General features: G+C 38.6%; 1 protein-coding gene across 1 annotated transcript in view; it reads left to right on the forward strand.

The window, feature by feature from the left end:
• Positions 1 to 30: 30 nt before the first annotated feature.
• Positions 31 to 13,734, forward strand: part of KCNK2 (potassium two pore domain channel subfamily K member 2) — a 153,654-nt gene continuing 139,950 nt past the window's right edge. The window contains exons 1-2 of the mRNA XM_032137074.2: positions 31 to 112; positions 3,167 to 3,477. Of these exons, the coding sequence (XP_031992965.1) occupies position 112; positions 3,167 to 3,477 (312 nt within the window). The 5' untranslated portion in view covers positions 31 to 111. The remainder of the gene's footprint in view (positions 113 to 3,166; positions 3,478 to 13,734) is intronic.

Below are 13,734 nucleotides of genomic sequence, written 5' to 3' on the forward strand. Positions count from 1 at the left end.
CCCCCCCCGCCCCCTCCCGCGTCCAGCCCCGCTCTCCCCACCTTGTAAAACAAAGCCGGGGAAAATGCCTGCCCGTGCAGCTCGGAGCGCGCAGCCCGTCTCTGAATAAGAAGTGAGTACAATGGCGTGTTTGTAAAAAAAAGCTTCAAGTCCGTCTTTTTCAAAAAACATTTTGAATGCTGCATGCCTCATGCTTCCCAGCGCCTCGCGGGAGAGACCCGGCTATAGAGCAGGAGGTGAGACCCCCCCCTCCGGTACCCCCACCCCTCTGGCCGCACGCTCTCCTGCCCCAGCCTTTTCTGGGAGGACTGCAAATGCCCCCTCTCAGCAAGCGGCCGTTTCCCATCTTCGCTTCGCGTCCAAAGTGTTGGGTCATAATCTGGATTTGGAGGCAAACCCTTGCCAGATCCTCTCCTCGCCGCTTCTCCCCCCTCTCCCGCCGGTGCCCGGGGGTTTTTGCATCTGCCTGAGGTATGGGTTTGGAACACCTTGGGGGAGTTTCCCATGGAGAAGGAGGATCAGCCCTTGGGAGTAGCCGACAGGCAGGACTCATGGTGACCCTGGTCACACTTGTTGCCCATTGCCTGGTGGGACAGGCAGTGGTGCTGAAAAAGGCTTGTTTCCCCTGCTATTCAGTGGTCAGTCGCAGCTGGAGTGAAGACATATCTGGGTGAGAACAGAAGACCGGGATTAACAGAAGACTGTGATGAGCTGGGGGAGGGGAGTGGGTAGTGACGGTGCTGAGTGTGTGTGGAAGGGGCAGCTTCTGTCCCTGATCATACATCAAATAGCGTGGAGGTGGAAACCAAGAGGTTCCCTGTATTAAAGGTTAAAGTCTGCTTTTATTTTTTTTAAATATTATTTTGGTATTTCATCAGTTTCTGTCCATTCTGTCTGCCAAATGTACATTACATATATTTCTGCTAATTAAAAAATAAGGCAACAGCTTAAAAGAATTAAACTCCTTCTGGAAATGTATTAGGTTAATGCACACACACACACACACACACACACACACACGCACAATCTTTTAAAAATGCCTGCCCCTTTCCCCAAAAAGCATATAATGGCAATGTGGCAATGTCTTAATGGAATTTCAGATTGGCATTTGGTGGCATCAAGGTAAACAGTCTTAGTGCTTTCTGGTTCTGCAGAGTGTAAACCACTGATGAGAAAAATCACAAATAGGAGAGCACAGAGATCTGGAAGTCTTCATTTAGGGAGATAATTGTGGAACTTCTACGTGATTTTTTTGTTGTTTTTGTTCCAAAGATGGCTAAATTTTAAATTATGACTTTTGTTTTTCACTCAGACTCACTAAGCAGCTAGGAGGTTGTGGGGAGTCTGCAGATTATAGTGATTTTAGCTATTATCAGCACTTCCATTTTAACAGTTTTTTTTTTAATTATAGCATTAAACACATGCCCAGTGCTAATTTTGAGTGAAGGTGTCTTTATAAATATTTTAAAGGTGTCTACTAGCTTGTGGCTTTATTTGGAACAGGTGAATATATCAGGAGAGAAACATGTACATTCCTCTGTGTAGTAGGTTGAACCTTAGGAAATTGCTGTAATAAGCTATATGTACATGGAATCTCCACTTGGAGCCATGGGTATAGAAACCTCATCACAGCTCTAATTTCATCTCTTCCAAATCAGATCCATTCGGAGCTTTGCTGATTGAGGATCCTGCCTTCTGCCATCATTTTACAACACTACTTAGGTCTAGTGTTTTAAATAGCTTTGTTTGCAAAGCTTCTTTTTGATGGGGAATTAGAGATGTATTTTATGAATTAAAACTGTGGTAGTCTACATTTAACTCACAGTGTTAGGTAAGAGGGCAGGGTAGGTAGCCATGTGAAAACTGGCATTTTTTATTAGCTTCTCATACTGAAGTAATTTCAGGTGCCTGTAGGGTATTTGAGTGCAATCCCATGGGTATTTCTTATATACTTACCTGAAAGTGTGTTTTAGATAAGATTATCATTTTATAATCTATATTATATACATGATAGCAAGTTTACTGAAATCTGTAACAATTATGGACTTTAAGTTGATTATTCTGTCTGAGTTGATGGTTTTTAAAAGTCTTATTTTTCAGCCATTCTATTAACCTTTTTTAGTTCAATGTTGTCTTTCCGTAAAATGTCCTGTAGTAGGTGTTTTATTTTCCTCTTAGCAAGTAGAAGTCTAGTATCTCTTATATTTTTGAAAAAGAAATCCATGAATGATATTTTTGAACAGCTGTGATAAATAATAAATGGATTTATAGTCACCTCAGAGTATATGGCAATTTGTAAGAGAACCATATAAATCCACTCTAATGGAGCAATTAGCTTTGAACAGAGGATGTAGAGAGTCTAAGGTGTGAGCCACGGTTTTCATTTTTTTTTTCTTGATTTTGTTCACATTTGAAAAGGAAGGTACTTGGCCTCTCTTGGTTGTGTCTAGGATTGACACAATGGTTAGCAGTAACTTTTATTTGTAAAACATGTCAGAGATTGAAAAACAAAATACAGAGAATGTTTCATCATGACCCCACTTTGGAGGACAGGCAAAAAGACAAGATTCGACCATCGAGTGGTTTATTTACCACAGTGTTTTACCAGAAAATGATGACTGATTTATTTTGAGCAACAATGTTTGGATCACAAATTCTCTTATAATGCAATTCATTTATTGTAATAAATTTTAAAATGAAAATAGAGAATGTTCTTTATATTGCTTGCTTGTGATATAAAGTTCCTGAGAACGGGAATAACCATGAGCTGTCTTCCTGAGTATTCAAATATCTGGTTAAGTACCATCAACTCTTAGGAGTTCAGTATCTCTTTGTGAACTGGCACAATGGACAGATGTAAATTTAGAAATTGATTAAGAAGCCCTCAGGCATTCTTTTCTTTTTTTGAAGTTTCTTCTTCGACTCCAGTTTTTTTCCTCTCATTTTGAACTCCAATAGCAGCAGAGAGCACAGATCCAGCCCCCTTTCCTTGAACCCATATATGTGGTCCTGAGATCTAGTGACAGCACTCCTGGTTTGGGTTCCAGAGCTTCCACCAGGAGAGCGAGCGGAATTCAATCAACCTTCTCTGACCCCTTAAAGAAGAAGCCAGACCAATTCCCTTCTCATCTCCTCCAACCTAACCCTCATTCTCTGTTGTTGTCAGTGGCGGCACCTGACTTGCTGGATCCTAAATCTGCCGCTCAGAACTCCAAACCGAGGCTCTCGTTTTCCACGAAACCCACAGTGCTTGCTTCCCGGGTGGAGAGTGACACGACCATTAATGTTATGAAATGGAAGACGGTCTCCACGATATTCCTGGTGGTTGTCCTCTATCTGATCATCGGAGCCACCGTGTTCAAAGCATTGGAGCAGCCTCATGAGATTTCACAGAGGACCACCATTGTGATCCAGAAGCAAACATTCATATCCCAACATTCCTGTGTCAATTCGACGGAGCTGGATGAACTCATTCAGGTAATGGCATGGGAAGAGTTGTTACTCCTTTCCCCCAAATGGGAAAGAAAGTGATAGGAGGAGACAACTTATAGCCCAGTGTATTACGGGTGTGCTGGTAGGAGCCCTATCCCACCTCGTTTGCCTTGACATATAGCTCTTTTCCCCAGTTTCTTTGTCTCATTTCCACTTCTCCTGCCTATATTCTCGCTTCTGCCACCTTTTCTTCTCTTCCTCTTTTAGTTCTCTCTCCCAGTGTTCTCACATCCTCTTCTGCTTCTGTTCTTCTGTATTTCTTTCCTGTTGTCTTCCTGCTTTCTTTCCCTTTGCCCTGTCTTAGAAGTGCCGGTGGACATCCATGGGGTTGGGGTTACCACGCCGAAGGTCCTCATGGTTAGGATGATCATTGTCAACTGAGAAACATTGCTGTGGCAAAGGAGAGAAAAACAAAATATGCAGAAATGTGCTTTAATCTTGGCAGTGGCCATCATAAGATAGAAAAGATGAATTCATGATGTGACCCTCTTGAGATGGGTACCCCTCAGGTCAATAAGTTGCAGCTTACCTCTTTAGCTAAGGTATAACTTTGATGACTACCTTTTTAAAGTATCTGCAGATAAGTGATTAATTATTGCTTCTCTAACTCCCAGCTAAGAGAAATTTACTACTACACAGAAAAAGAGTTTTTGAATAAAACTTAGTTCTAATTTACTCTATAATAGCCGAACAACATCCTTACAGAAAAACATTTTGTTTTAAAAATTAATCACAATAAGTTTCAGTTAGGCTCTTTAGAGATGGCAGTATTCTGTTTTTTGTAGATTTCTTTTGCATAAAACAATTCATTGGTCAAATCAGGATCTTAGTGAAGAAGAAAACTTTAGAATTTTCTCACGAGGAGTGACTTGACTGGTTGTTGAAAATGTTTTAATTGTATACACGTTTGTTTTCCTATAGAGCCTACTTTTCTTACCTGATTTAATTCAAATTGGAATGGAAATTATTTGTGAGTCATCATCTGAGCATGTTCTTTTTTATTTCATATTTGGTTTTGCATTGTTTGAATGAGTTGGAATAGTGGATTGAGGGGAAAAATTATTGTTGGCTTTAATCCTGCTTTTCGTTTGAAGACCCTTTCTCTCATTTCCTCTTGCCATGGATCCCAAGATACTATCTCTGCCCTTCATAGTCCTCTCAGTTTACAGCATATGCATACACGTTCTTACTCAAGTTTTATTGAAAGAGATCAAAACTAGTGTTCTCTGACACCTATTTAGTTTCTACCACATTCAGAAATTTCTGCATCTAAAAATTTGACTTAAGTTTTGAAAATGCTGTTCACTTATATACTGCATTCTCTATGATTTTTAGATGATGGTGACCTTTTTAGTATTGGCAGTGAAAGTGTCAGCTAACATTATTGTCCCAACTGCCCCCTTCCCTGGTCCCATGTAAGATCACTTTCACTTCATTCTCTCTTTGGGCCACATAGACCTATGAGGTACTAAAAATCTTTGAAGAATCCCCACTTTCCTCGGTTTCTGAAGAAGAGCTCTTGGATATCTTGGTGGAGGCAGCATGGTGTAGTAGTAAAAGCTTCAACTTTGGGAGCAGGCAGGATGCATTTTGAACTGCAGTTGAGTGCTTTATTAGAAGTGTCATCTTAAACAAGTAGTTTTCCTCTTTAAGCCTTAAATGATCTATCTGGAATGAGGAAAGAGTATCTATCAAGTAGGGTGGTTGTGAGGTAAAGAGATAATCCACATAAAGTGTTTCGGTGCTCAGAAAGTGTTAGATTTGTTTTCTGTGGTTATTATTTTCCTCTCTTGTCCCTTCATTGGATTGTAGCCTCTGATTCATGTAGTTGCATTCTTATCACCTGGAGTGAGATGCTTGGTTGGACAGGACAGGAAAAAAACAAAACAAAACAAAACATGACCAGAGTTTCAGGACAACACTGGAAGAAATTATGTGTGAATTTGAAAATGGTCTCACCATCCAGTATTACCCAGATTTATTCAGAACTCTAAAGATAACTTGAAGGTCATGGCAGGTAGCAGCAATCTGGTAGTGAATACTGGTCACTTTTTGCTACATTGTCTTTGAGATGGAAACAAGCAGAAATCAAAATATGACCTAATTTTTTTCTTTATGCTCTGCATGGGCAGTCCATTTTAGCTTTATTAATTTTCTCTGCTGATTATTTTTGCTTCGTAAAAATCTTTTTTATGCTGATTCAATATTTTTCAATGCAGAAATTACCTATTATTTACTCTTGTACTGTTCATCTTTATAACCAAATGGTTTTGATAATTATTTTTTCTTTTTTCTTTTATTATTATTATTATTATACTTGAAGTTTTAGGGTACATGTGCACGATGTGCAAGTTTCTTACATATGTATCCATGTGCCATGTTGGTGTGCTGCACCCATTAACTCGTCATTTAGCTTTAGGTATATCTCCTAATGCTGTCCCTCCCCGCTCCCCACACCCCACAACAGTCCCCGGAGTGTGATGTTCCCCTTCCTGTGTCCATGTGTTCTCATTGTTCAATTCCCACCTATGAGTGAGAACATGGGTGTTTGGTTTTTTGTCCTTGCGATAGTTTCCAACCCAAATGTCCAACAACGATAGACTGGATTAAGAAAATGTGTCACATATATACCATGGAATACTATGCAGCCATAAAAAATGATGAGTTCATGTCCTTTGTAGGGACATGGATGAAACTGGAAAACATTCTCAGTAAACTATTTTTTCTTTTTAAACATAATTTATTTTGATAAAAGAAATTGTTACAATGCCATGACTTCAAGGATCAAGATTAGTATGTAAACAGGGAGGAAGGTAAATAAGCCAATAATCATGTATTAGAATTACACTTCCTTCATATGATTCTTATAAATTTCCCAATTTTTTTTTCACATTTATTTTCCCATTTAATCATCCTTAAAACCTCGTAAGTGTATCTATTGGGCAGCAATACCACAACATTAAGGATTAGATAGCATCATTCAGATGGGAGTTCAGGTCTTCAGAATCTTTTGGTCAGGCATTTTTCCTAGAAGTCTCTGCTCTTTTGGAGCCTACCTTCTTTCAGTGCTGAGGGGGGAAACAGTTGGAGTAGCTAGCGTTTCAGTTCTAGTGTTGTTGAAGAAATTCTGCTACATATTATGGAGAGTGAGGACAGAGGAGGAAGTGAGTGGTCTGACAGTGGGCCAATATCAGGTGCAGTTAGTCTAATCTGGTCTCAGGCATTAGGTTATTAATTACTCCTCTGGTTGGACTATAGCAACTTGATTTCATGCTGTGGTTGTGTCTTGGGGTGGGGTTGGGGAGGTGAGGGAAGATATAGGTAATGGAGCATTAAGGCAGGTAAGATCAACTGCTTCTTTTGTTACAGAAGCATGTGTGTACGTACTAAGTGTTGTTTTTGGCACTGGACCTTCAAGACAAGGTTGAGGAGGGGCAAAGATATCAAAACAGATACCTTTGCCAACCTGACATGTTTTGAGCAATATGATTTTCAACTCCCATTACATTTAAACTAATGTGATGTCAGTACAGAAACATGTATGGCAGATTGTTCAGGTTTCTTTTTTTTTTTGAAACAGAGTTTCGCTCTTGTTGCTCAGGCTGGAGTACAATGGCGTGATCTCGGCTACTCCTCTGCCTCCTGGGTTCAAGTGATTCTCCTACCTCGGCCTCCTGAGTAGCTGGGATTGCAGGCATGTGCCACCACGCCCAGCTAATTTTGTATTTTTGGTAGAGATGGGGTTTCTCCATATTGGTCAGGCTGGTCTCGAACTCCCGACCTCAGGTGATCCACCTGCCTCAGCCTCCCAAAGTGCTGAGATTACAGACGTGAGCCACTGCACCCCGCCTGTTTAAATTTTAAGAGCCATGGATACCATTAACAATAGCCAAAATTTAATTAGCACTTACTATGTGCAAGGCATTATTCTAACTGTTTACCTATATTATCTCACATAACTCTCTTAAACAACCCTAATAGGTAGGTGCCTTATTATCTGCTTTTACCTTATAGGGAAACTTAAGTAAGGGGTGCTTCGGTTTCCAAGAGTTCATGGTGGAAGAACTGTCATTCAAATCTTTGGATAAACTCTAGCACTTAGTTCTGGTATTTACTACTTTTAAAAATAATTTAATAAATATTTGATGTAAAGTTTCCTGTTATTCCTTATGTTAAGGTATAATGAATATTATAGTTCTCTGTACATATAGCATATCTTTCTTTCCAAAATGAAAAGTATATAAACTGAATCTTAATATTCTTTCTGGACAACAGGATTATATCAGTATTTTCCCATTTAAATGTGGCAAACCAGTAGAGGATGGTCACATTAGACATATCTGGTCTTCATTTATTTCCGTGTTAGTTGAATCAATTATAGGGTTAAAAGATAGAGTGAAATCTACGATCTATATATTGACAATAAAAATATCTTATAGGACATTTGACATTTTTGTTTTCTAATTTGAGCCCCACTCCTTCTTGAGCTAGGTTGGGAAGATATTCTATCTGTTTTGTGGTGAAGAAACTGATGTGTTTGGACAAGGTCATCTGGTGGCCTCAGGTCTGGATCTTCAGAGTCTTCCTGCTGAAGGGATTATCTTCTCTTTATACTAGGCATCTCATTTTGGTTCATCCAGTGGCATTTACTGAGGACCTCCAATGTGTTTACCTCAATGGTGGGTGTTGAGCCATTTAAGATGATGGAAAAAAAAAACATGGCTTCTCTCAAGGTGCTCCTTCCTACATGTCAATCAAAGGAGATAGCTATTAACATAGGTACAATAGCATTGCCATAGAAATACTTACAGACTGGAGCTGGGATCCCTACATGTTGGGGCCCTGAGGAAGAAATTAAGCATTTAATGAGAGGAAGATACAGAAGATGTGAAAGGAAACTTGATTTTAAGGTGCCTCAAAGTGCTCTAGGGGAAGACGAGGGGACTAGTGGACATTCTAAGCAGAATGGGCATGGTATGCTCCAGTAACTGAATATCTGGGTGTGAGGGGCAGGGGCATGAGCAGGTTTAACAAAGTAGACCATGGAGCGTTGTTCCATGCCAGGGAGGTGGGCTTTATCCTAGGCCTACTCTTCCACCTGGTGTCAGTTTTATGGGCACTTGGCTGTGTAGCAGAGGATACTTGGAGCTACAGGATAAATAAATAAACATGCCTTCTCTAGAATACCAGTGATAGTGGCCTTTAAAAACAAAGCAAAACATTGTTTTATATTAATTCCATAATCATTCATTCATTCAAAAACATTTGTTGAATGCCTACTGTGTACATTGTCCTAAGTGCTGAAAGACAGTGGAGAATAAAATCAGATGAAAATTTGTACCATCAGTGAGTTTACATTTGCTGGGGAAGGTAATATGTTTGATAGAACAAGTTTCAGGAGAAAAATAAAGCAGTGGAGAGGGCTAGGAAATGTTGGATGGTGTTGGTGATTCATTCCAGATATGGTCACTAGGGAGGCTTCACTAATAAGGTGACTTTTAAGTAAAGAGTGAGGGAAATAGCCAAGTAGCTGTCTGGGGAATAACACTTAGGCAGAATGCTCACCACATACAGAGGTTCTCACCGAGGGGAGCGTTCCTGGCATGTAGAAGAACTACAAGGATGCTGGGATGGAAAGGTAGAAGGTGATGTCAGGCAGGTAATGGGGGCCAGGTTATGTAGGGCCCTGGAAGTCATCATCATAAGGAGTTTGGCTTTTTGGTGCAGATAAGTATCCAGCTCCGGCTTGCATTTCAAGAGGATTTCCCTGGCTGTGGTGTTGAGAATAGACCACACAAGGCAGTGGGTAGAAACAGGGGAGGCAGGCAGGAGGCTGTTGTAATAATCCTGGTAAGAAATGCGGGGGGCTTGAACTAAGGGATTGTGAGATATGATCAGATTCTGGATGTATTTTGGAAGGAAAGCTAATAGGGTTTTCTGATTGACTAGAGGTGCAGTGCAAGGGAGAGGAGTCAAGGACAACCCCAAGATTTTTGTCCCAGGGAATGAACGGAATGGGGCTCCCACTTCCCTGGGATGGGAAACAGTGAAGAAGAGCTAGTTTTGGGCATAATGTCAGGAGCTTAGCTTTGGACATTGCACTAATTGTGTCAGTTATACATGTTTTAGTTATTGAGGAAGATTTATGGGATGCCACATAGCAGGGCTTACAGATCCACAGTTTATTGCAGGAAAATGATAGACATATAGCAACAGTACCCAAGTAAAACCATGCATCAGAGGCAAAGGCTGCATGACAGCAAGGGGTCTGCAGAGGCCAGTGCCAGCTCCAGTGATACTTCCTCTGCAAGGCCATACCAGGACAATCCTCTCTTGAATCAAGAACCACTGATGTGTGCATGGAACAGTTTGGAACCAAAAAGCCTAAAATGGGGTGTCAGCCAGGGCTTCTTATATCTTGCTGGTCACATAGCGATGTGTTTCCTACGTAACCAGCCCCAGGGACATAGCTCCCCAGAGTCTCACCAAGACCAGGTGCAAATCATCCATTGCACTGTTACTAATAAGCAATGCTGACAAGCTGGTACCCACCTCCCTGAAACTCCTCAGACCATGGCTATAAAGTGGTACTCTTGGTTATTGTGTCTCATGCCTTTACCAAGGGACAGTGCTGTATTTAAGCGAAACAGCTCAGACTGATTTCAGGTCAGCACGCCATGTGAAATTTGAGTTGATTATTAGGACATCCAAGTGGAGATGTTGAGTAGGAAGCTGCAAATATGAGTTTGGAGTTTGGGGGAGGGGCCAGACTGAAGATACACATTTGGAAGTCATCATTATATAGAAGCTATTTAAAATCAAGACGCTGGATAAAAACATCTGGGGAATGAGTGTAGGTTGAAATGAACAGAGATTCTAATGTGATTCCAGGAGCACTTCAACATGTAGCAATCTGTAAGGACTAGAATCCAAAAGATTTCAAGGATATTTCCCTCATTTTAGGAAACTGTACCACTATATATATAAAATATATAGATTATGTACATAATCTATATATAAAATATATATAAAAGATTTATATATAAAATCTATATATTATATATAAAAGATTTTTATATATTAAATCTATATATTATATATAAAAGATTTATATATATAAAAGATTTTAGATATAAAATCTATATATAAAATATGTAGATTATGTACATATGTATACATAAAATATAGATATATACATAATCTATACATAAAATATATAGATTATGTACATAATCTATATAGTATATTATGTATATTATATATATATAATATATATGGTTGGTGCAAATGCAGTTTTTGTCATTACTTTCAATGGCAAAAACTGCAATTACTTTTGCACCAACCTAATACACTGATTTGGTGGCTGTCATTCTGATTTGTGTAAGCACTCAGATATATTAGATATTTGACTTCAGTCTTAGAAAGAGTACAGTTATTTTTTATTTATGGAGAGATAACATGCTGTCTTTAGAAAGCATCTAAAAAGACTTTCTTTTCTTACCAGTGGTTTTACTCTTCTCATAAAACTTTTTGTACCTAATTATAGATTTTAGGGACATAAAAATAGCCTGCAAAATGTCTAAACATCCCATAAATACTTTATGTCCTTTGGGTTAATCTCTGGAAAAAAGCACTTTAAAGCAGTGTCATTTGTAACCTTCTTGGATGTATATTAACCTAGCAGCTAGAATTATTTTACCAGATTAACTAGATGCTACTTAAATGTCAGTGCTCCAAAAGTGAGAGTTCCAAGAGGGAATTGGGCTACCAAATGGGGATATAGAAGTCTTAAAGAAAACCGTGTCAATTTCCAATTTTCCTAGGACTCCCCCACGTGCTACTTTCTTAGAGGAATAAATCATTCTTGCTTTCACTCTCTGCCCATATGTTCATGCTGGCTTGCAAAATACTTTTTCTTGTATAACTACATCAAGTAGCAATTGAGACATTTTCATGTACTATTTATTAATAATTAGGTTTTTATTATAAGACATGAAAGTAGTCTGTCAGAAAATTTTATCTTTGAAGAATATATGAAGATTAACAAGTTAATATTGGATACAAAATGAGAAAAATGCCATATGAGTGGTATATATCAATAAAATATCACTCAAACTAATGTGATTAAAAAGGAATATTATTTTAAAATAATGGCTAGAATATTATTTGATAGATGGGATGGTTATTTGAGAATGAGAGAAATTATTCTGCATGTAAATTTTCATGTATTTCAAAATATTTTTTGGCAGAAAACTTACTTAGTCTAAGCTAAAAACAAGACTTAAATGTAGAGCTCAACAACAATGATAGACTGGATTAAGAAAATGTGGCACATATACACCATGGAATACTATGCAGCCATAAAAAATGATGAGTTCATGTCCTTTGTAGGGACACGGATGAAACTGGAAACCATCATTCTCAGCAAACTATCGCAAGGACAGAAAACCAAACACTGCATGTTCTCACTCATAGGTGGGAATTGAACAATGAGAACACACGGACACAGGAAGTGGAACATCACACTCTGGGGACTGTTGTGGGGTGGGAGGAGCGGGGAGGGATAACATTAGGAGATATACCTAATGCTAAATGATGAGTTAATGGGTGCGGCACACCAACATGGCATGTGTATACATATGTAACAAACCTGCACATTGTGCACATGTACCCTAAAACTTAAAGTATAATAATAATAAAATAAAAAAAAGAAACTGAAAAAAAAATGTAGAGCTCCATCAAATAAACAGTATTAGAGTAAGATTAGACCAATGTAGATCTGTCAATATTAATTATAATAATAGCTCTAAAATTCTAAGAGTTGTATATTCCACATTTGTGTATTTTATCATATATTTGTATATCATTTTACACTTTAAAGTAAATTATATTACTTAATTCTCACATCCCTTAGGCACATATATAGTAATTCGTATTTGTAAAATGGAGAAACCGAGGGACAGATTAAGCGCCTTGCAGTTCAGAAAGAAACAAATGCCACCTTAACCAGATTCTTCCTTATGACTCCATCTCCAGTGCTTTCCTCTTAGACAGTTATACAGGAATGCATGCAACACATGTCTAGCAATAATAGATACCCAATAAATATTTAGTTCAAGTCTGCATCTTCCTAGAGATACTTTGATAAATCTTCTGTCTTGCTTTGTTAGGAAACAGAAAGGTTTTTCTTCATGATCACCATTTTACAGATGAGTAAATTGAGGCACATATTGTTTAACCAAGGACCACTCTGCCTGTTTCAACTTGAGATGCTGAAAGTGGCACAGCAAACGTTAAAATGGCAGAGCTTCTATTCAGGTGACTCTAACACTTCTTTCCACAGTATCAAATGGCCTCTTTAGAAGCTATGTTATTGGGTTGCATTTTTTTCACCCCGGGCTCCTGTTTTACCCAACCCTACAAACCAAATCAGATTTATGATCTGTGCATCTAGGACATGCTTCCTTAATTTTAAATTGCTGCTGGATTGTAAACCCAGTAAACACTGCTTAAGTCGTCTGTGTGCTCTGTGCTGTACTAGCAAGGATGAGCAGTTGAAGACACAGCAGGTCTGTAGATGCGAAGGCAGAACATTTACTCATGGTAAACTGAGCACAATTACAAGGACACAAAAGGGCAAATAAAATATTTTTCTAAAACATGTGTGACTGGGCATTCTTCATGCTGGGGCATGACTAGGTGAGGTAAATCAGGGAAGACAAGAGGGGGGCAAGAGGAAGTAGTTGCAAAGACACACTAAATTCATGTGCTACCTGTTGGATTATACGACTTATCTTTTCTTGCTTGCTAGCATTCACAAAGTAATAATAGTTTTTTGTTACACAAAATTCAAATAATGCAGGAAGGTAGAAAGAAGAAAGCAAACCTCTCTTTAGACCTATAAGCATATTTGGATGTACCAAGGTGTGTGTGTGTGAACATACACACATACACATCTTTCCACACATGATTTTACACGTATGGGATCACGTATGCATGCCATTTTGCTGTCTCCATTTTTCAATCACCATTATTAGGGGATGATTTAGTAACATTTTTTTCCTACTAAAAATATTTATTTTAAAATTTTTATGAATACACAATAGTTGTACATATTTATGGTGTACCTGTGATATTTTGATCCAAGCATACAGTGTGTAATGATTATATCTAGGTGACTGGGATATTCATAACCTCAAACATTTATGATTCCTCTTCATAGGCAGCAAATAATTTTCTAAT

This window comes from Hylobates moloch, unplaced genomic scaffold, assembly GCF_009828535.3.
Source record: "Hylobates moloch isolate HMO894 unplaced genomic scaffold, HMol_V3 SCAFFOLD_18, whole genome shotgun sequence".
NCBI classification, from domain to species: Eukaryota; Metazoa; Chordata; class Mammalia; order Primates; family Hylobatidae; genus Hylobates; species Hylobates moloch.